Source organism: Platalea leucorodia, assembly GCF_965183815.1.
Source record: "Platalea leucorodia genome assembly, chromosome: 6".
NCBI classification, from domain to species: Eukaryota; Metazoa; Chordata; class Aves; order Pelecaniformes; family Threskiornithidae; genus Platalea; species Platalea leucorodia.
The window spans coordinates 76117614-76139079 of NC_138828.1; the positions used below are offsets into that span (position 1 = coordinate 76117614).

The window sequence follows — 21466 nt, forward strand, 5'->3', positions numbered from 1 at the left end:
GTTTTATGGACATTGCAGAATAATACAAGCTTTGTTGAAGCCCAAGAGCAGTTTTAGAACAATACTAAACAAATAGCAGATGCCCCATTAAAGGGAAATGGGGATTCCAAACGTTTTTCTCATCTGCAAGTTGCAACAAAAATAGAAATTAATTTTATCCCAAGTTAATTGTATATCACTAACTAGCAAAATTTGTTTTTTGTAAGAAGGTTCCAAACTCAAAGAATTTCAAATAAAATGCAAACAAACCCAGTTTCAACTATTTTTAGCTTGAGACTATGTATGTATTTGTTGAAGTATAAATCTTGACATTTTTCTCTATCATGAAAGCTAAACATTAAATTCAATAATTTTTTTTAAGTTGTAATTTATATAGCCAAGTAGCCTCGTGCTATGTTCAAGGATACTGTGGAAAATACAAACTGACACTCAAAAGCTGTGTTTGAGAGTTTCAGGGAATAACAGTAAAGTTTTCAGAATTTTAAAAGTTGACTTAAAAAAAGTTACCGTTTGAGGTTTTTTTCGCTATCCTTTGTTGCCATAACATCATGATTTTTATTACTGAAGAAAAAAATCCCACAGCATAAGCTTACCTTGTACAGTTGACTGCTCTGTGTATGGCCTGCTTCACAGAAAAATAAGGAATATACAGTTGTAAAATATACAGCTGTAAAGTGCATCTATATTTACATATAGATACATGCGTATATTTTTCAAAATATGTTTCAAAATAATTGTTTTACGTAGCCATGAAGCATGAAAATTGAGAGGGAAATTGAGGACCTGAAATGTTCTTTCAATTTCAAATCCCAGTATTGTCTTTAGTTCCTTTTTTGAATCTGTTAGATCACCTGTGTACCGTTTAGAGGCAAGGGCTTTTACAAAAAAGCCAAGATGCACCCAAATTTTGTATGCTAATTCTTTTTTCTCTTGTTGGCTATTTCAAAGTGTTCTTCAAATACAGGATGACACACTAATTGCTTAAGCTGAAAACTGCTTCTCAGTTCATAGTTTTCCATTAGTAACTCTAAAAGAATTATCTTCCATGTCTTACCATGGCAGCTCTAAGTGATTTTAACCCGTCTGATATCATTAGCAAGTGCTGTATTTCCTTCTAGCCAAAAAAGCATTCCCTACTCTTCTCTCATTCATCAGGCTAAACTAAACAGGTCAAAGCTGTACAAGCTTTTCAAAACCCCCTATGTCTACTGTAATACCACTTTTCCTCCTTCCAGATACGTGCCCCATTAATATCACAAGCACCCTCTAATTTTTAACTTGATCACAATGCTCACCTGAAATGTTATACTAATCTCTCAAGTGGTATCTACCGCTCAACTTTTTCTTTTTTTAAACACAGAACTGTATTTTAACTTGTGAATATGTACAGATCTTGCTATTAAATGGCATGCACAATATTCTATTGCACAAAATTCTTTTACAGTAGAGACTGCGAGAGCATGGCTGCATTCGTAAGTGAGGGAGCAACGTATGACGGAGGTCCTGCCGCGCCGAGAGCTGGCCTGCCCTTCCCTCCAGCTCCCAAACCCTGTTGCACAGCCATCCAGGCAACAGCAGCACTGCAGCCTGAGCTACCGCAAGGACAAAGCGTCATTACCTGCCATATGGACTTGCAGCCAGTTGAAAGCCAGCCTGTGCCATTAAAGGCTAGGCTTAAATGATCTGCAGTTTCTAAATCGGCCAAGTAAAGTTAAAATCTTTTTTACTAGAACAGGTTAGGTAATTACTTTGGACAAAGTAAAAAAAACACTGAACCTGAAGCTGGCTAAAATGCATTCTAGCCTAAATTTTCCAGATCTTATCACTGTGGAAATAATTCAGTTAGAGTGGCTTAAGTCCAGTTTAGCTGTAAATGAAAGCATCTACATGAGAGTGGGAGTCCACGTGCAAAGTGTAAGCACAATAGATAAGTATTTGTGGTGGATTAGCTTGACTTCTGGGGTGACTTGTCTACACTCTGTAATGAAACCTGGTGTGGTGACCTCTGTCCTCCCCTACCAGTCACCTACGGTACAAAATCTGTGTTGTCCTTAAGCTGAAGAAACTTAACATCTGGCATTTTTAAAAAGTCTGATGTTATCAAGTAGTCCAGTGAACAAACTATACCTCACGTTTGTGGAAAAGTGACCTTCTAATTAAATATTAAATAATATTATGGGAAATCAAATTATGAATTGGGAAAAAAGTTATTGCATCAGAAATATGATCTTGGAGTCTGTGGATCCTAAATCAAGAGAGACTGTGCATATCAGGGGCATCAACCCCTTACAATGAACTACGATGAAAAAAAGTGTTGCTTGTGAAAAAAAAGGCTGCTACAGTTCAAGAATTATACACTCTAATATATAGCCGAAGGCTAAAAAAACAAGTTTTAAAAAATAATCAGCTATTCAAGGGGTATTTGCTTGAATGATTGAATGAATTTACCCTAGTTTTATTCATCTAAGAGCAAGCCTGGAAACAATAATCCGAACTTGTTAGGTTGGTTCTTCTTCCAGCTCAACACCTTCTCAGTTGCATGACTGACAGATAATTTTACTGTTACAGTTAAAGCCTCACAGACTCATGCTAAGGATCTCTAGGACCAACTTTTTTTCCTGCCAGAAAACTGTAATTGACCCTTATTTCACACCACTCTGGATGAAAAATGAGACCAGTAAAGTCTACAATTTGTATCAAGTGTACAACCCTGCCTTTTGTTAAAATCCTGCTTTCCAGAGAACTCCAATATTATCAAAAAAGGAAACACATGTTTGCATTCTCAAACTAGCATTTACTTTGAAAAAGTGACATTCTCAATTGTATTTAAAATGTTGCAATGTACTTTCAAACTGCATGAATAGCATTTTGGTGTCCACAGAAATATTTAGTTTGCATCTTTTCACCATTTTAATAATAGCTGAAGCCAGAGAAATTTCATACTCGTACCAAAAGCAAAACTAGAGCAAGCCAAAAATCATCTAAGCAGTATGTTATATCTCTGATTGCACGGCAGGGCTCTCTTGAACATGCCTATACTCCTATTACAAACACTCCACCTCATGTGAGCAGTGACATGCATGCTGAGTTTTGGCAATATTATACAACTTTTTGCCCAGTCTTCCTACTCCCTTCCAGCCTCTCATAAAGGAATAAAGAAAATACCCCTAATTCAGCAAAGTGGCTGAGACTGGGGAACAGATCTCATTTGTGATTTACAGAAAAGATGCAACAGCTGTTAGAGAAAAATGTGCTAGGGTGTCCCCTTTACATAGCAGATCCAGTTCGTTCTGTGAAATAGAAGAAAGGGGGTAAAACAGATGCTACCTCAGCTTGTAAGAAAGTAAGCTTGACGAGCTCTCTGAATGTTCATCTTCAAAGCACTCCTCCCTTCCTTCATATGTAAACTGGTTATATGGCAAATACAGAGGTGTAGACTTAGCTGATGGAGACTGCGAGGCCTCCGTCTGTGATGTAGAAGGACCTGGTTGCTGATTTTCATGCATTTTCACATCGCTGTGGTCTGTCACTTTGGATAAGATCCTATCAATGGTTTTGTAGTAAGGCCAGTCAGGTGCAACAGTTTCACTGTCAGTCATACATTTTAATTTCCTGGAAGAAAAGGCATACAACATTAAAGTTTGCTTTCCTGTAAAAGTACGTTTCATACAGATCTTCTATCCCAATACATCTGTTCTGGTCACATTTAGGAGTTGAACTGAATGCTTTAAATGAGAATAAAATTAGACACTTTTTTCCTTTTAATCTCCAATGAAGCCTTTCAGTTTCTTTTCCTAGTTTTGACCTGTGATTAAAAGTTGCATGTAAACCCCAAATGAAATTCAACACAAATAAAGAACATTACAACTTCTAATGGAAACAGTACATTGGTTGCAAAATAATTTTTCTTCCCCTTACATTGTGCCAGACTAATCAATCTGACAGTGGTCCCTGACAACTAGAGCACGCAACACACCGCAGCCTTTACCAAACTACGGGCAGCCCTGTCCTTCCATGCTTTGAAGAATGAATATTTATTTTCCATGATGAATACAAGTGGCTATAAATATAATTCATATCCTTTTCCTAATACTGCCTAAAAGCTCTGAATTGCCCAGGTGAACATCCTAGTAAAAACCATGAGATGTAGATGTCTGTTCATCTGTTACAGAATAAAGATCAGTGTAGGAAGAAGTATAGAATTCCATTAATTTACAAAAAACCACCAACAAAACAAGTTAATAATGCATTATAAACAGCATGCACAAAAACATTATAGTGAAAGGTCTATCAACCATGACTTTGTCTTTCACATGCATCTAATCATGAGATCTATTATTCAGTCCTAACACAAAGTTCACTGCTATCCCACTTGGTACCCATTGTCATTTTATTTACTTTTACTGAGAAATATAAAGCTGAGGTGTATAGATGAATTATACATCTCAAGGAAACTCCAGTGCCCAGCTACAGTCCCAAACTTTCTTTTCATTTGCCTTTCCCAGTTGGGATCTTGTTACTCTAAATCAAAATGCAGCAAGGGAACACAACAGGAAAGGCAAGACTATGCTTCATTTTCATAAACCGGATTCATTCAAATGAACAAAAAGCTGAACCAAATGTGATTCTCCCAGCTAGCAAGAGCCTTCCATTTGCAGAAAAAAGGACAAAAACTATTCCTGGACACCTGGCCCACCCCCTTTTCTTGAAGCCTTTCAGGTTTTTCCTCCTCAGAATCCATCGTGCCCACACTGGTCCTGCAAAGGATAGAATTAAATAACATGTAAACACGATAAAAAGGGTGCCAAACTTTAAAGTGAGAACTTGAAGTTCTTCCTTTTAAACAGCTCTCAGCCTAGGGTAAGGGGAAATCCACCAGTGAGGAAAGAAGGCAGAAAGATTTGCTTAGATTTTAAAGCCATTGAAGGATTCCTCTTTTTTTTTTTTCCTTGTCCTTGCAAGGTCTGATGAGCTTTTCCAGCTATTTAGAAATGCACATCATAGTCCTGCATAGCAAAGCCTCCACAGCCATCCGGATTTTATGCCCTCTATGCATTCAAAATTTTAATTTCATACATGTTTCACAACCTGCTGCTGCAATTTCATAGTCAGAGCATATCTAGCAAATACATGCATATCCATCAAGCACAGATACAAAATAGCTAAATACAGGGCTGACAGGAACCATCACTTGATATTGATTATTTTTAGTTCAATTGTTTAGGCTATTTGCATGAAAAACATATCAATTAAACGATTATAAGCTACTAGGCAAGTCTACATTTCACATTTGTGTGCCCATGTTGAAACCCCCAGTATATTCAAGCAATGGGGTTTAAAACGTTACCATCCTCAGCCGCTCATTGCAATGCATTCACCACGGTCGGTCACCCCACGGGCGAGAGAGCAAAAAGCCATGCGTGAGCACGTCTCAGCCGTGCCAGTGCAAAGTCCAGCAGCTGCATTAAGACTTCACCAGACACGGTTTGAGCCTTGAGGACTGCAAAACATTGTGCCAGAAAGGATAGGAAAAGCTCAAAGCTGGTATTCTGCCGACTCTGCTCTGGGGGCAGACTTGTGTTTAGCCTAGCATTAGGCAGGACCCCCAAGTCCTCAACAGAGCTGCTGCCCAGCCAGTCCATCCCCAGTCTGTATCAGTGCAGGGGATTTGACCATCTCAGGAGCAGGACTTTGCATTTGTCCTTGTTGAATTTCCTGAGGTCCCTATCAGCCCGTTCCTCCAGCCTGTCGAGGTCCCTCTGAATGGCAGCCCTGCCCTCGCATGTGCAGACTGCACCCCACCCACTTTGGCGTCACCTGCAAAATAGCGAGCGTGCACTCCACCATCTCCTCCTTTGGGCTGTTGATATTAAACAGGGCATGTCCCAGTATAAACACCTGCAGTCCTCCACTTGGAATGAGCCTCTAGGTAGAACACAAGCCATTAACCACTACTCTTTGAGCCCAGTGATCCAGCCAGTTTTTCAACCAGTTGGTAGTCTGTCCATTTGGAGTATAACATCCCAACTTGGATACAAGGATGTTCTTGGAGGCCATGTCAAAAGGCTTTCTACTGTGAAGCTATAAAGCATCCATTGCTCTACACCCATCCACAGATCTAGTCATTTAATCACAGAAAGCAAGCAGATCAGTCAGATATGATTCACTGTTAGCAAATCCATTCTGGCTATTTCCAGTCACCACCTCCTCCTTCAGGTGACTGGGAATTGCTTCCAAGATGCTTTGCTCCATGATCTTCCCAGGAGTTGAAGGGAAGTTGATCAACTTTTAACACCTCTTCTTGCCCTTTCTGAAGATGGGTTCAACAACAGCCTTTCTTCAGTCACCAGGGACCTCCCTCGCTATTCAGACTTTCAGAGATGATCCCTGACTGAATCCTTTCCACTACTGGTGTTTCCTCTAGCGCTGCTCCAGGCACACCAGCCCGAGAGACCTGGGCCATGAAGACCGAGATAAAGGCACCAAGTATCCTCACCCTAATTACTTGCATGTGCTGTCACTACATCACCCACCCCAGTCACCAGCAGGCCCACATCTTCCATGTTTATTGTTTTACTGCTTAGCAGAAGTTTTGAGGAGTAAGTATTTTGCCCGAGTAGGTCAGCACCTTGGTTTTGATGTTTGAGCTCAGCTGTGTACCCGGACCCCATTTTGACAAAACTATCATGATTTTGAAGGAAAAGCTGTAGTTTATTATCTGCCCACACAGCTGTAGGGTTGCAGCTATATAAAACCAGACATTTCTTTGGCTCTGAATGCACTGAATGGATACTAATTCTTCCACTTCTGACTGCTTACCATAGCTCTGGGCTAAAAAAAGGGATCACTACCAGGAGGTAGACAAGAGAACTTTGTTAGCTTAAAAGCAGCACCAGCAGCAACCATCTACCTGCATGGAGTCTGGCTCACACATAAAGAAAAAAAGGATGAAATAGATGGAGAGATGAGAAGATAAGGGGGAAGGGAGTGTCAGTCCTTTGGAAAAGAAGTAGGAACGCTGCAGGTGGAGGCAAACACGGAGAACAGTCACTGGCATAGTGGTGATGGTTTAGCTTTCTGGTAAAAACAAACCAAATAGCTAACTTGGTAATACTAATACCAAGTTTCAGGATTCACTGATTTTTTAAATATTTTTTTCTACAACTGCTAGAAGAGCAAAAAACCTAGTGAGACAGCTGAGAGGTTTTGCCTGCACCAAGGTAAGCATAACCCTGGCAGAACTGAAGCCTAAAGCAAAGATGAATTTAGTGCTCTAAGTCAGTCATTACTGTAACTCATCACAGCAGGTCTTAGTTGCATCCAAAATGTAAAGTTGGGGTTTTTGTTTGTTGCTTCTCTGTGGTTTTGGTTTGTCTGTTTGTTTTAATGAAAAATGAAGAAGTTAAAAAGAGACAGGACACTAGTAAGGCTGGGATGCAATAGTCCAGAAATGAGAGAGGAAGATGGGCCAAACATTCAATGCTTTGAACTCGGGCAAATCACTGCCTGAGCGAACAAGCCAGGCAGAAAAATTAAGTAAGAAACAAGAGATAAGTGAGAAAGTCAGCAGAGCTTGCAAAATAAATTCACACTGAGTTTATCTAGACCTGTTGCTGGTTCATGAGGCGCTATTAAAATCCAGCTGAGGGCAGAGGCAACTGAGAACTCTCTCCAAAAACTCAGGGATCAAAGTCGAGTTTCCAGTGGTATCTGAAGTATGAAATACACTGTCCACTCGGTTAATCTGAAAGGTGGTTGCCTCTGTTATTGCAGAGAAGTGAATAAATTAATGGGCTTTGAGATCCTACTGCCAAAACGCTCCACTGAATGGACCGAGACACCAGTTGAGTAATTTGTGCTGCCGTTGACCTTTCTTCAGACTTTATTCTCCGTGCCTATTAATCCACCTTCTAAAATAAAATTATTACAATATTATGTTCTAGAGAGTTTTTTTAAATTGTCATTATCTAGTCAGTAAAAAGCAAGCAACCCTTAACTTGCCTTTTTTTTTTTACTTTTTGCTCAAAACACTATTGCTTTTTTATTATTATTACAGTATTTGATATTACTACGTGCCTTAAGGAATGGATACAAGATCCATCTCCTGGGGCTTCTGAGAAAAGCTTTCAAAATAAATAATAAATAGCAACTGTTCATGAACCAATCAATGGTGAGGAAAAGAAACATGTATGAAAGTACAGTACTAAGTTGTGCATCTGCTATAAATTATTGAAATTAAAGAGAAAGCTGGTAAAATATTCAAATTTAACTTTCTGCAGTAATTTGGCTGCACTTACATTTTATCATTTGCTGTAGCAGAGGTCAAATATTCCAGTTGCTTAATGTCATAGAGTATAGCAAGGGATTACACAAGCAACAATGTTTAATTGCTATCATGTACACATGAAAATAAAAAATTAGCCTAATCTTTTATTCAAATCATAAGACTGATTCAAATTTACCAATCATTAACATTAATTGACTGCGATTCAAATCAAAAAGCAACAGCTGCATCCTGTTTCCTAGGCTTTGGGGAGGGTGATGTTTTTGAAAATAATAAATTTGCATTCACACAGTTCTTATTTTTAAACATCAGAAGGAATCAGTCAAAACTGTGGACCACTGTGCAGGCTTTACAAACCCTGCTTCCTTTTTTTAAGCCCGTGTGTATTATGTCAGTGGAAATATTGTAACAACAGATACGGTGCACTGTTACACATTAAGATCAGCGTATTAGCAGTGGCAGGACAGTGCTTTCTTCTAGAAGGACTAATTATAGGTTTATATGTGCTGAATGCCCCAAGTAGCCTACATAATAGACAGAATTCAGCACATATGCCAAGTGATGCTAAACTGCAAGAGCTGGCGTGCTAATCTCAGCAAAACTCTTGGTGACATCAGAAAGCTTAACTTCGAATTCTAGCAGGCTCGACTCGGCCCTTCCTCCTTCCACGACGGCTAAATAGGCAGGTTCACGCAGCTCAACGCACAGGTGTCTTTAAAACCGAATATTAAAAACCTGGTGGCTGATCTATCCACAACAGACATTTCAAGCTCTACTGCAAGTCCTAAAAGCAGAATTTTACTCAAATGCACCTGCAAAATAATTTTCCTTCCACCTATGGTGCTGTGCAGGATTTTCCACCCAGCCAATTTCCACAGTGGATGAAAAGATCCTTTAATATACTGAGACTCCAGCAAGAATTACTTCAGGTCATGGTATATTTTTCCCTGAATAGTTTCCTCCAAATGCCCTTGGACCACAGTAATGCAGAGGAATATAGGAACTGCTCCCACATCAGCCCATCAGCCCGCTGCCTCACTTCTGACAAAGGTCAGTGCTAAATACTTCAAGAATCATTTTGATGGACATATTTTGGGGGCCATTCACCCATAAAGACACTCGCTTACTTTTCCATTGACAGCTAGTAATATCCCGAATCCCGTTGTCTTTTATAACTCTAATGTGAAGACAAACAATGTCTGTATTTTCATTTAATAAATCTAAACTTTAGTAAAAATAATAATAATAAACCAACCTACCGCTCTCTTGGTGTCAATGATTTTCAGTGGTAATGAGTTCCACATGCTTATTATGCAGTGTAATACAAATTTATATGACTTTAACTAGTTTTACGTTTCTTGCCTTGCAATTCCAATAAATAACTTCTTGTATTACAGCAAAAGAAATATCTGCTTTATATTCTGAAAAATAGTACTGTATATTTTTATGCACCTCTATAACTCCTTTATATTTCTTTGCCCTCTTTCCAAGCGAGTCACAAACTTTTCCATTTCTCTTAATAAAGCAAGCTTCCCACATCTCAGCCTAATTGTGTTTTCTAAACATCTTCTCATTCTCTTGTCACCTCGTTGAAATACAGGGCAGTCAGAAATAAACACAAGAATTCGAGGAGGAAATAATGACAGAAAATAGATTTATATAATGGCATTTTAACATTCGAATAATGTTTTTACCTCAGATACGGAGGAATGGGATATGATCACCCTAAAATTGCTTTTGTGACAGATGCTCACGTGCACTGAACTACACCTGAACCAACCTTATCTGGCAGCGGAAATTCCACGTGGGATCCAAACGTACCCAAGAACCAGGGTGAATACTTGGGCTGGTAGCCTGTACGGAGCTCCGTGCCACCCTAAGCATGCAGGTAGTTGTATTAGCTGCAACAACAGCAATAATTACTGGCTAAGAAACACTCCTCCCCTACCTATGTATATGTTTGGCAGACTTTGACTCCTTCTGCACAGTGGGTAATGGCTTTCACTGAGCAAAATAAGCAAACGATATTTACAGAACTGCATCTTAAAATGCTATGGGATCCTCAGCCTGGAAAGCACCATTACAAACATGTGCACTGCTTTCTATTTTATATCCTTTAATGTTTCAGATCTTTAATATCTGTTTCAAGAGTTGTCCCAAGATAAGACATGCCACTTCTAACACTGAACTTGGTTAAAAGGCCTAGTAGAAATATTCAAGTACTGCTTTTTCTTTTATAGAAAAAAAATATATGTATACATGCATATACACATGTACAGCAATTTGTAGGACAGAAATTTTATTTTCCTTTATGAAATTGTGGCACATCACTAAATAATACTATTATCTGATTAAATATTCCAATGCAGTTAATTTCTGACTATCAAAGTAAGGCTACAGACCATAGCATCTTTGCAACACTGTAAACAGTTGCCTAAAAAAGTAAAGGGTCCTGAAGTGGTGGGAAGAAATAACCGCTCGGGTGCAGAACACCCCCCTCATTCCTGCTGCTGGTGCTACGTTCTCCCACGTCACGCTTACTAACCCCACGTAATCATTGCAGAACATCATCTCAAAATAGAGCGTTTTCCCACTCTCAGGATCTTCTTTTTTAGTTTATGCCACAGTGCAGCGATGATGCCCAGAGATACACCAAGGTAAAGCATCTTCCTCAAGTACCCTCCAGGCACCAAAACGTGCATTAAAACTCAGCTGCCTCACAGCAAAGCCAGCAGTCGGTGGCAACTCACATCATTTACAGTTTCATCACAACGTTTCCTATCCTCACACACCAGCAAAAAGTACTCAGAAAACTAGAAACTGTAAGTCATAGCTTTTGTTTGTCCCTGTTCTCTCTATCACCTCGCCTTGAAAGCGAAGCAGAGTCATGCTTTGGATAAGAACAAACAATAAGAAAGATGCATTTCATATTCAAGAGTACAAAATGAAACAGCACCGTGACAGCGCAAGGCAGTTTTCTAACCCTCCTAAATTAGCATCTTAATCAATACGCAGGGAGCTGCAATGCACTGCAAAACAGATAAAGCAGCATGACAACACGTAACAGAAGCAATCTTAGAAGTTCACAGAACATAAGAAGAATGTGAAAAAAAAAGTGCTGCATTCCGCCCCCCCCCCCGAGTGCGCGTATGTGAGTGATTTTATTTCTTCCCTTCCCCCAATGCAACTTTAAAGTAAAAACATTAATTAGAAAAACTGAGACGGTCTGATTGATGACAACACTGAAAATTTAGAACAAAGGCTGACAGAAATAACCTATTCCACTTGGCAATTACGGCACTTAAATATCGTGCAGTGTTGCTAGACACCTGTAAAATCTCGGTGCCACGCGATGTGTTTCTCAGCAGGGAGGACTGCAGATTTAGCAGACTAAGCAAAGGCCTGGTAGCCAACAACTCCCGACTTCTCAATCTGCATCCGAGTGTGATTGCTGGGTGATGCTGGGCAAAAATTTATCTTATTTCCAGCTTTCTCATTTACAGTCTGGGTGAAGAAAATTTAAGGATTACAGCAGGGTTAGTACAACATTTTGGAGAGATCAGCATTTGCTACAAAACATCAAGTTTAATGTTATGGGAAATGATGTTAAAGATTACGCTTGTGGATCATACAAATGTAGAAGAAGGACATTCAAAGTTAAGGGGTTTACAGGATTTTCCCTAGTTTTCTGTTTGATGAGTAGTCTCTGCATGAAATACAGTGAGGGTGCCTTACAGAAAAGCGAGCAGTTTTAACATGGTTGCCTGCTGTAATAACCTTTTTTATTATTAATACGAGCTTTGAGGAGAGATTAAATAAGAGAGTCACATATTTGATTTTCTTGCATTACAAGCACATAGCTAAAATCACCACTCAGGATTTACAGTATGAGGCAGTTTGTGCCTCACAGAGATAAGAATTTAAAAAAAAAAAAAAAAGACATGCAAATATTTCTGTTAAGTTCTAATTATTTTTTCCCCTGCAAACAACAAATGCACGAACGCCTGGCATTTTCTAAAGCCAACTTCCCCTCCTGACTGCCACTGCCTGTTCTTTATCATCCCCCTGTAGACACCTCCGCCCTCCCCCCGGCTCCTCTGGAGCAGTATTGACGGTGCACATTGATCCTCTCTCTGCAGACAGAATAGTTCTTTCCCTGCTGCTGCTTATAATTATAGCAATGTGTGTCACTCAGTAATAAGACATTCAATTATTCTTGGCCCCGTGAAGTGTAACCCTTCAACTCACGAGACCCAAATCTAGGAGCTTCAGCCCCCCAAAACATTATTCTGCTGTTTTTTTTCTTTTTAACTTTGCCTTGCAATACCGATTCTCACTGGCCACTTCAAACTGCAGGAGTTTCACTGCAAGGAACTGCTGCCAAGCTAACACAATCAGTCCCCTCAGCAAAGAGAAAAAAAAATAAATCTCTTTTCCCACTAAATACATTTCCATCCCTCTGCATCATAACAACAGTAGCTAATTATAAAGAAACAAAGTTGTCCCGGAGTTTGCCATGAAATGGGGGAAAAAATTAACAATGACGTAACAGCACTGGCAAGAGAGAATTTTAAAAGCGATATGAACAATCTTTAATCTTTTATCGACAGATTTCCTCTAGGAGACTTCTTTCTGAAAGGCAAAAATCACTGCGTTGTCCCTGCTAAAATCTCTTAAAATAAAAAGAATTAACTGAAGCTTACCTGTACTGGAATGTCATATTTGTAATTTTTATCTTTATTTCCTCTCCGTGGCGAATTTCTCCAGTCATTTCAAAGAGTTTGTTAGCCATTTTCTCATAAACTTTGGCATTCCTTTTAGTTTGTTTCAGCTCATCAAAAAATTCTTCCCAAACCAGCATTAAACCTCTCATTTCTGCATCAGTCCAGTTTCTGGCCCTCCTGTGTTTCTCAGTCTGAGAAGAGACAATGTAACTGGGAATTTCTGCTGCAGCCATTGCTGACTGACCTAAAAGGGTTTTAAAAGAGGACACTTAATATAGATTGAGTTTTTAGTTGAGGTTTTTTGTAGTGCAAGACATGCATATGTGGATAAAGAATTTGAATGACAACAGAACATATGAAACCTTTTTGCAACAGCTTGAAGCTTGAGTGCACAAAATGGGGCCTACATCTGACAGGCAGGAATTTAGTTAAAAGCTTTTAAACAGAGAAACGTCATTTTGATGTCACGTTTCCATAGCAACAGAGCAACTGCATAAGCTACAACAACAAAAACCTTTTAACTGAAAGCCAAAGAATCAGGACAAAGTTGACAGGCCATCAATATTAAAGCTTTTAAACACTTTAGGTTTAACAAAAAAAAGATCTATGCAGCCTTTGAGAAGCTACTTTTAAGTTTCTACTTCTTTTTTAGCTTTCCCTTACCTTTTAGGCAGACAATCTGCTGGCAGGGGGTCATGGTCGCCTGAACGAGCTTTTAAGTTGCGCCTTGACAGACTCTCTAGGAGGTTGCAAGGACTGAGGCCATGTACACAAAAAAAAGCTTTTTTTGCAAAGATATTCTGCAAAAAGCTTCAGCCAGCTTTATGAAAACTATACATCTCTAAGCTAATAAATGTTTAAGCAGGCAGGCTCATTAAAAAGGAGCCTGCATCTGGGTTTAAGAACATGCACAAAATAGTATTTAAGTGTTTAAATATAGAGAGAAATGTATATACGATTTCAATATAAAGCCACTTTTTTTTCCCCCGAGATGTTTTGCTGCTGATAAGCACACACTGCAGTCCTGTCAGTATGAATTTGCCTTTGTAGGTATGTATTACTGTATGTGTATTTTGTATTCCTAGTAATTTAGATGCTATTTATGCAGCCTGTGTTCTGCCTTAGGACTGCAGCAGAAGCATTTCACCTGCTTTATGGGGAACCTAAAAGGATTATTCAATGAGTTAAAAAAAGGCTGCGAGATGCTTAGAACTGTGAATAAATTGCTTTGCTGTAAAACAAGCATTTGGAGCTGGTTTCTACATAGGGCTAAATTCTGCCAGCAGTTATACCAGAGAAGCACCACTTATTAATCGTATTAAACATTGTGCAACACAAGCAGTGGGCCAAATTCTGCCCCCGCTCACACTCGTGCAATCTGACAATAATCTTTCACAAAAGAGTGAGATGCAGGAACTGCAGCAATCCAAGCAGTGCTGGCAGCTGAAGAGAAAGATGTTAATTTCCTACAGTCCCAATATAACCCTGTTATGTAAAATATAAATAAATAAACCACGGACCTTATTATTATTATTATTTTCTGTTTCAGCATATAACAGCAATAAGGACCTCACTGCAGGGCCTTTCCTGAAGATTAATGGCAGGCAGGGGTTAATGGCCTGAGGCTCACCCAGTCAGTCGTTAATCCCCAGGAAATGTTCTGTGCCTCAATCCTTAATGCTTAAGTATCCTATAAATTGTAAGTCTTCTCATAACCACATCCTTGATCTTAACAATAGTTTAAAAATGCACAGCTTGGTTTGCATCCTGAAGATGGCAAAGAGAGCACATAATGTTCCTAAAAGGTACACTAGTAAAATTTGTAGTATTGTTGTCGTCTTTCTATTTTATTTATTCTATTGTTTATCACAAAAGGCACAACGGCATACCATAGAATGCGGGGGGGGGGGGGGGGGGGGGGCGGGAATCACATATACTATACATAGGAACTTCCACTGCTCCAACCCTGAACATGTCTCTATCAGAAATATACCTGCTGAGTCACTGGCTTCCTAAAGAAAAAAAAAAAAAAAAAAAGAAAAAAAAGAAAAAAATCCCCTAGCTTCCAAAACAACTACTTTTAACTACTAATATGACAGCCTAGCAACTATTACCTTTAAAAATGTGTAAATAGCAGCATATGTTGTGATGATGATCTTGCATGGTTTGTCTCTTGGGTGGCCAGCTGGGAGACATCACATGATCCGGGGACAGATGGTGGTCAGAAGAGGATCAGCTGGTGACACGTTCATTTTATTAATTTATTGTTTTATTTTGTTTTGAAATTCCCATCACTTAACCTTGGGTTCCATGCAGCTATGTTAATAAAACCATACCAGACTCGGCTGGCTGCAGGGGCCGGGGATCACCAGGACAAGTTTAAGGAAGCAATACAGCGTCCTAGAGAAAAACACCTCTGGTCTGTCTTGTTACGGTGCTGGGTCTGACTTGGGACCAATGCACGCTACTTGGGACCAATGCAAAGCCAAGCTTGCTTTTCAACCTTTAATCATCCATTAGAGGTTTGGTTTTCCCCTCCAGACTCTAATCCACCTAGGTTCTGAAAACGCTGATTAACACCACTGAAAGCTATAGCATGAAATATATACATTGTAAAAAACACGAAGATGGTCTCTGCTTTAAAGGTTTTTTTTAATCCGGCTTCAAGGACGACAACCCAGGGCAGTGTGGGAGAGAACCTGTCCAGCTGCCACCAGTTCTTTCTGCGATGGTCTGCAACTATTCCTTCCCCTTTTCATCCCCATGTGCCCGGCATATGTGCGGCTGCTCCCTGAGCTCCGCAGCCTCTGCTGGGGCCGTGCCCGGCCCTGAACCCGGCATCCTGCAAAAGGGGGGAGGTTGTTTCCCTGTACAATTCACATCTCAACTTTTCTATACACTGTTTCCTATTAGTGTAATTGACAGATTGATATAGTGGTATAGTGCTATTTAACATCTGTTAAATAAAAGAAATGCTTTCTAATAATACCTCCCTTATTCCCCTTCCCTCAGCACCAGAAGGGAATCTAAGTTTCCACGACTCAAGTTTTATCCCCTCCTCTGAGAAAGTCGTTGATATCAATTATGGAGACTCCACATACCTCCTCTGCCTCGCTGAAGCACATGGGCCAAGTGGTTGATAAAGTGACTGTTTTCCTACACGGAGCTGAAAGCAAGGAAAGCTTTTTTACCCCCAAATAATCCCTGCAGTCCTCACCAGAGCCAGGGGAGGAAAAAAACCACCTCTCCAGGCTGTGCCTCTCTCTGCTGATGTTCTGCAGATCTGCACAGTCCCTGGGAGTCGCTAACCCCTTGTCCCGGCCCCTGAGTTAGGAGGAACAGCTAAGACAGGACCAGCAAACCTTTGGGGGAAGAGCAGCCCTGCCACAGCAGGAGACCTGTCCCTCCCCAGGACCACGGCGTCCGGAGGAGATACTGCATTAGCACTCAGCTGCCTCTTGCCCCTCTCAAGCTAGAGGCCAGACACGATGTGTCATCTATATTAAGACTGGCTGGTCACCAAACCCAGAATAACTGCTGGCATGATGAGCTCTACCCCTGCCAGACCCAAGGCACTGATGCACCTGGCACTGACATCCCTCACACACTCCGCTCTGACGTCTCTGCTGATGGCAGAGTCCTCCAGCGTCAGCCTCCTCCAGACTGAGGACCAGCCTGGCACCAAGTACCTCACAAACAACTGAAGCTGTTCCTGTTCTCCTCAATACGGATGCTACTTCTCTTGGAAACCACTGAAATACATAATGGTATTTCTGAGGACACTTTTGTAGATGACCTCTCTGTAGGAGAAAGCTGTTCTCCTCCTCCACTCTCCTGCTCACCCCACTCCCTCCTCTGACGGGCACTGCAATGACTATCTAGAAGATGCTCCTATGAACACCAACCTCAGCGGGCCTGAGGATCTCACTCATGCCCTTCCGTTCAATGCACACCTGCTCCTAAGAGCTCAGAGGAACATGAATTTAATGATCCTCTTGCAAATCTGTTCTGTATATCATCTGTCTAAACACCCTTCCTTTTTTTTGCAATCATTATATATCAGCTTGAATAATAGCTCTCACAGCTGTTCCACCTTTCATGGTGATTGCTAAAGATAACAAACCCCAAACGGGGTAGAAGGGTTTCTAATTTGCAGACATGGATCTAATGAAGTTCGCCTATAGATGTTTCTGTCACAGAGTCCAGACAACTCCATTAATCCTAACATAGTTGTTGACTATACTTCAAGTGATCTGTGCTAACCGACTGCGTACACAGTGTTCAGCTTTGCAAGTGGGGGCTAACACATGCCAAATAAAACTTCCTTTAGCCAAGTTTTAGGGAAAGGCGTTTTCCCTTGCATTTGCAGGGAGATAACGACTCTAGTCAGTCAATTACCAGAGCTCAACCCCCAAACTGTAAGCCATTAAACTCTGATTACAGAAGAACGTGTCTGATCCTGCTGATGGGGATTGTGGTAGGAGAAGTCAAGCACTACCTCCTTGGCAAATCAGAATTTATTCCATTAGGATGCAAGACATTTCTGCAACTTCTCCTAAATGTGCTTCTGTTTCTGAAACCCAGATGGGCAGCTGCTGAGGTGCTGACACACAGGTCACTGCCTATTTGGATTTCAGAAATGGAAGTACATTAGTTTTGGTTCAGGTAAGTCTTGAAACCAATTGATCTGGTCCCAGTTTTAGCACTACTGGCAGCAAACACCACTTCAGGCAACAACTCTGGGCAGTGACACTGGAAGGAGGAGGTCCCCACTGGAAGGCCATCAGAAGCACGCATCACCCCTCAAAGACACAGGTCCAACTCTCTAAAACACATGGGTATTTCAGTAGAGCATCCTGTAACGTCTTGATTACATATAACTCAAAAACCAAAGCTGCTTGCACCCTTTTGTGTTTGGGGCAAGCTGTTGAAAGCAAGGTTGTCCAAAGCACAGGCTTGTCCCTGCTCCTTGCAATCCTCCCATCTGGCCCACCAGGAGCGTAACACATGTGCGGGCAATAACAAATCTTGAAATTGGATGGTGGCTGCAGAGCACGTGTTCATCCTCCGGTTATGTCAGTGCAGGCACACCTTGATAACTCTGTTTAAAAGGGTGTAAAAGTATGTATGTGTCTAAAACCAAAGCATTCGGGTTTTGCATTGCAGTAGGATACTATGTTTTAAGTTCAAAAACAGCTGTCTGCACACCTTGGGAGGCTGTCTCCTGCCCCACATTTTGCCATCCACTGGGCTAAAATGCCCACTTTCTAAAGTCTTACTAAAAATGATGGTTTTAGTGTCTCTGATCACCGCACACTGCAATTTGCAAAGAGAGATAAATATGAGAGAAGCAATACTCTTCCACTGCTTCTGAAAAGCTTGGCCAGAGGAGACAGACTTCTTTTCAACTCCATTAAACCAACAGGTCCACGGCAGCAAAGCCATTGTGCTCAGGAGAGTGCTGGAAACCAGGAGCTCACCCTAAGGTCTGCAAGGGGCTTCCCGACAACGGAGCTGGGCTTGGGAACTCTGATAAGGTCCATGCAGCCTTTGGTCTGCCGGTCGCCTTGGGTGATGGAGTCGCATGGGTTTGTAAAGGCTCAGAAGGTTTAGAAAACCATAAGGGTTGTGAGCACGGAGACATCGGGTCAGTCCTGTAAAACTGCACATGAACCACAGCTCATGCTGTCCTAATACCTGTGAGGGAAGTTTAACAGAGAAACAGTACCACACCATTTGTAAGGGGAGCAAAAAGCTATCTAAAATGTAGGAGGTCCTATTACAAAGACAAAAAGAAAAAGTTATTCAGGCTGAGGAACTATAGTAGGTGTCTCACAGTACATAAAAGAAGCCCAGTCCCTTTCATCCGAAGGTCTGCAACCTAAGTGGGACATGCCATAAGGGAAACAAACAGGACAGACCACAGGGACAAGTGACAGTAATGTATTAATGAGCAAAGCCCATCGCATGGTTGAATAGCTTTTATGTACATCTAAAATAAATAATACCTGCAAAGAAGTCTGACAACAGAAATGGGTGCTCTGGAGGAAGCTGGCTGAGGGGAAGGCATCCTGGCTGACACGGGGCAGAGAAGATTTTGATATGTCAATTCTTGGAACAAAAAGAACAAGAAAAATGAACATTTCCACACAAATGCCCTGCCACGAGGCTATCTGTGTGGCAGGTTTCCCTGATGGCAGAGCGGGGCACCAGCCAGCCCAGGAGGACAGTGATCTGAGAAGATGCAGGTGAGCTGGAGGAAGCTGGAGAGGTTCTTGATTTCATTTTGCTAGACCACATCCTGCTTGAATTTCACTGTAATCAGAACATTTCCCAAAAGCATTTTGATCTTGCTGAACTGGCAGATTCTGACCAAAAATATCTCCTTTGCCTATTTTAGTAGTAACCATGGAAGCCAGCTTTGCACAGACATTCAGTCGGAGAGAGAAGGATGGCGAGAGACAGCGAGGTGAACACAGACAAGCTGGGAAACGGGGCTTCAGCAGTCTTCATGGTCAGACCGGGAAGCGTCAGCACAGACAAGGGGGAGAACTGGAGTTGTGTGGGGCTTTAGAAGGAGGAGCTCAGGGACTGCAGGGAACCCAAGGAATTCACTCCTTGGAGAAACCAGGTATAGACTGGTATTGTGGTAGTAATTAGATTAAAAATGACAGTATTAAGAATTTTTTAATTACTTTGTATTTTTTTAAGTTTAGCAGAAACACGAACACTCATGCTACAGACCCTAGTTTAGCACATGGGGGGGAAGAACATCCCTTCTGTCCAAATGTTACAAATAACCACTCCCAAACCATCTGGCACTTTAAATATATGGAGGCAGTACGGCAGACTAGATGGACTTTAAGTCACACATGTTCCTAAATTTTCAGGTGTAGAGCGAGAGACAGGCAATATTCTTAAAAATTTAGTTATATAGTACAGAGAGCAAAGACATCAGTTCTACACGTGTTGCACTCCTCTTTCAATTTATAGCAAACAGATCATTGCTGAGATTTGCTTCCTCCTAAAAAATCATTTGCAGGTCCTTAGCATACAGAACAACCCTGCAGTACGTAGTATCAGACATACTCCTTTCCTGGACTAACGGGGGTTAGTCAATAAGTCCTCCTGCCCATATTCAGGTTTTAGCACATTTTAGCAAGCTACATGCTGGAAAGTGTCTAGTTCATTAAAAACTGCTCCTAAAATGCTATGCAAATATTTCTCTTTCAGAAGTAAATTCCTCTGAAAACCTGTTCCAAACAGTTCACTTTAGACGTAGACCATGATTTAATCCAGTTTGGATTTGAGACGTATCACAAAAGAAGAAAAATAATCCCTGTTGCGCAGAAGTCTGCCTTGTGCGGAGGGACGTTCCCACGACTCAGCGGGGCAGGAGAAAAAACGCCATGTCACGAAAAACCAGATGACGGCAGCTGGTTTGACTGTGGTGGTGTCGTGGCTGCACGCAGCATCGTTTCTGCCCCAGGAAGAATTAATGCTGCTGGTGTCATCCCTTGCTAACAGCCGCATAAAAGGTAGCAATATTTAAATAAATGCTTGAAGGAGGTTATTGATTCATTGATCCATTAGCGAGAAGCCATCTCTCGGATTCAAACAGATGAGAGCGAGCCAAGCGCAGGGAGCTTGGCACTGGCACAGGACTCCAGCTAAGCAAGTTTTTGCACCATTGTGGTAGCAAGCATTAGAGATATGTTGCATAAATGGGTTCTAGCTTGCTGTGCTTCCAGAAAGGAGAGCAGTTTGGGCCCTTTTCCAGCAACCTCAGAGAAACTGCAGTGCAAGTCTTTGGCAATTCCCTGCCAGAAGCCCAGCCTCGCCGCTTGGAGCTTGCTACTAGCTTGGCAGCCTGCTGCATCCACCTAGCAGCTGTTTGCATCCCCACGCTGCTTCTCCCCGACTCCCTGCCAAGGGACGCGGAGGAGACGGGAGATGGATGTGGGAAGGCTCTGGTCCCTTGCCGTACCGTGCCCTCCGCCCGCAGCCGCGCTCCAGGCAAGCCCAGCAGTTACCCCAAGGCAGCCGGGGTAACACCTTGCACCCGTGCGTCTCGGTGGGGGATGGCGGCAGGATTAGGTCCTGCTGTTCTGCAGTTTAATCAGCCACAGGTTTTGAAAATAAAAAGTATTAAAGATCAAAGATGCCTGCCAAGTCGAGAAAGGCAGGAGCTTCTCCGACTCTCCTTCTGCACTTCTGCTTGGAGACTCCAGACTACCCACAACTGCAGGCTTTTCCCTTTGCAAGGTTTCGCTCCGCTCTCCAGCCCCACAGAGGAAAATTTACAAGATTTAAAAAAAAAATTTTTCAGATAAAATATTTAGGACACAGGAGATTTTCATATCGGTTCATAAAAGATTTAAATACTAAAATGTAAATGGTGTTTTGGGTATTATTGCGAGGCAGCCTCAGGAATGGAAATTCAAGAAAAGTGTTTCAA

At 41.4% G+C, this 21466-nt stretch overlaps 1 protein-coding gene across 1 annotated transcript in view; it reads right to left on the minus strand.

The window, feature by feature from the left end:
• MSANTD1 (Myb/SANT DNA binding domain containing 1) overlaps positions 1-21466 on the minus strand; it is a gene marked incomplete at both ends in the record, with an annotated part of 33340 nt that overhangs the window by 6406 nt on the left and 5468 nt on the right. Inside the window, 2 exon segments of the mRNA XM_082315470.1 lie at positions 3328-3612; positions 12988-13252. Of these exon segments, the coding sequence (XP_082171596.1) occupies positions 3328-3612; positions 12988-13252 (550 nt within the window).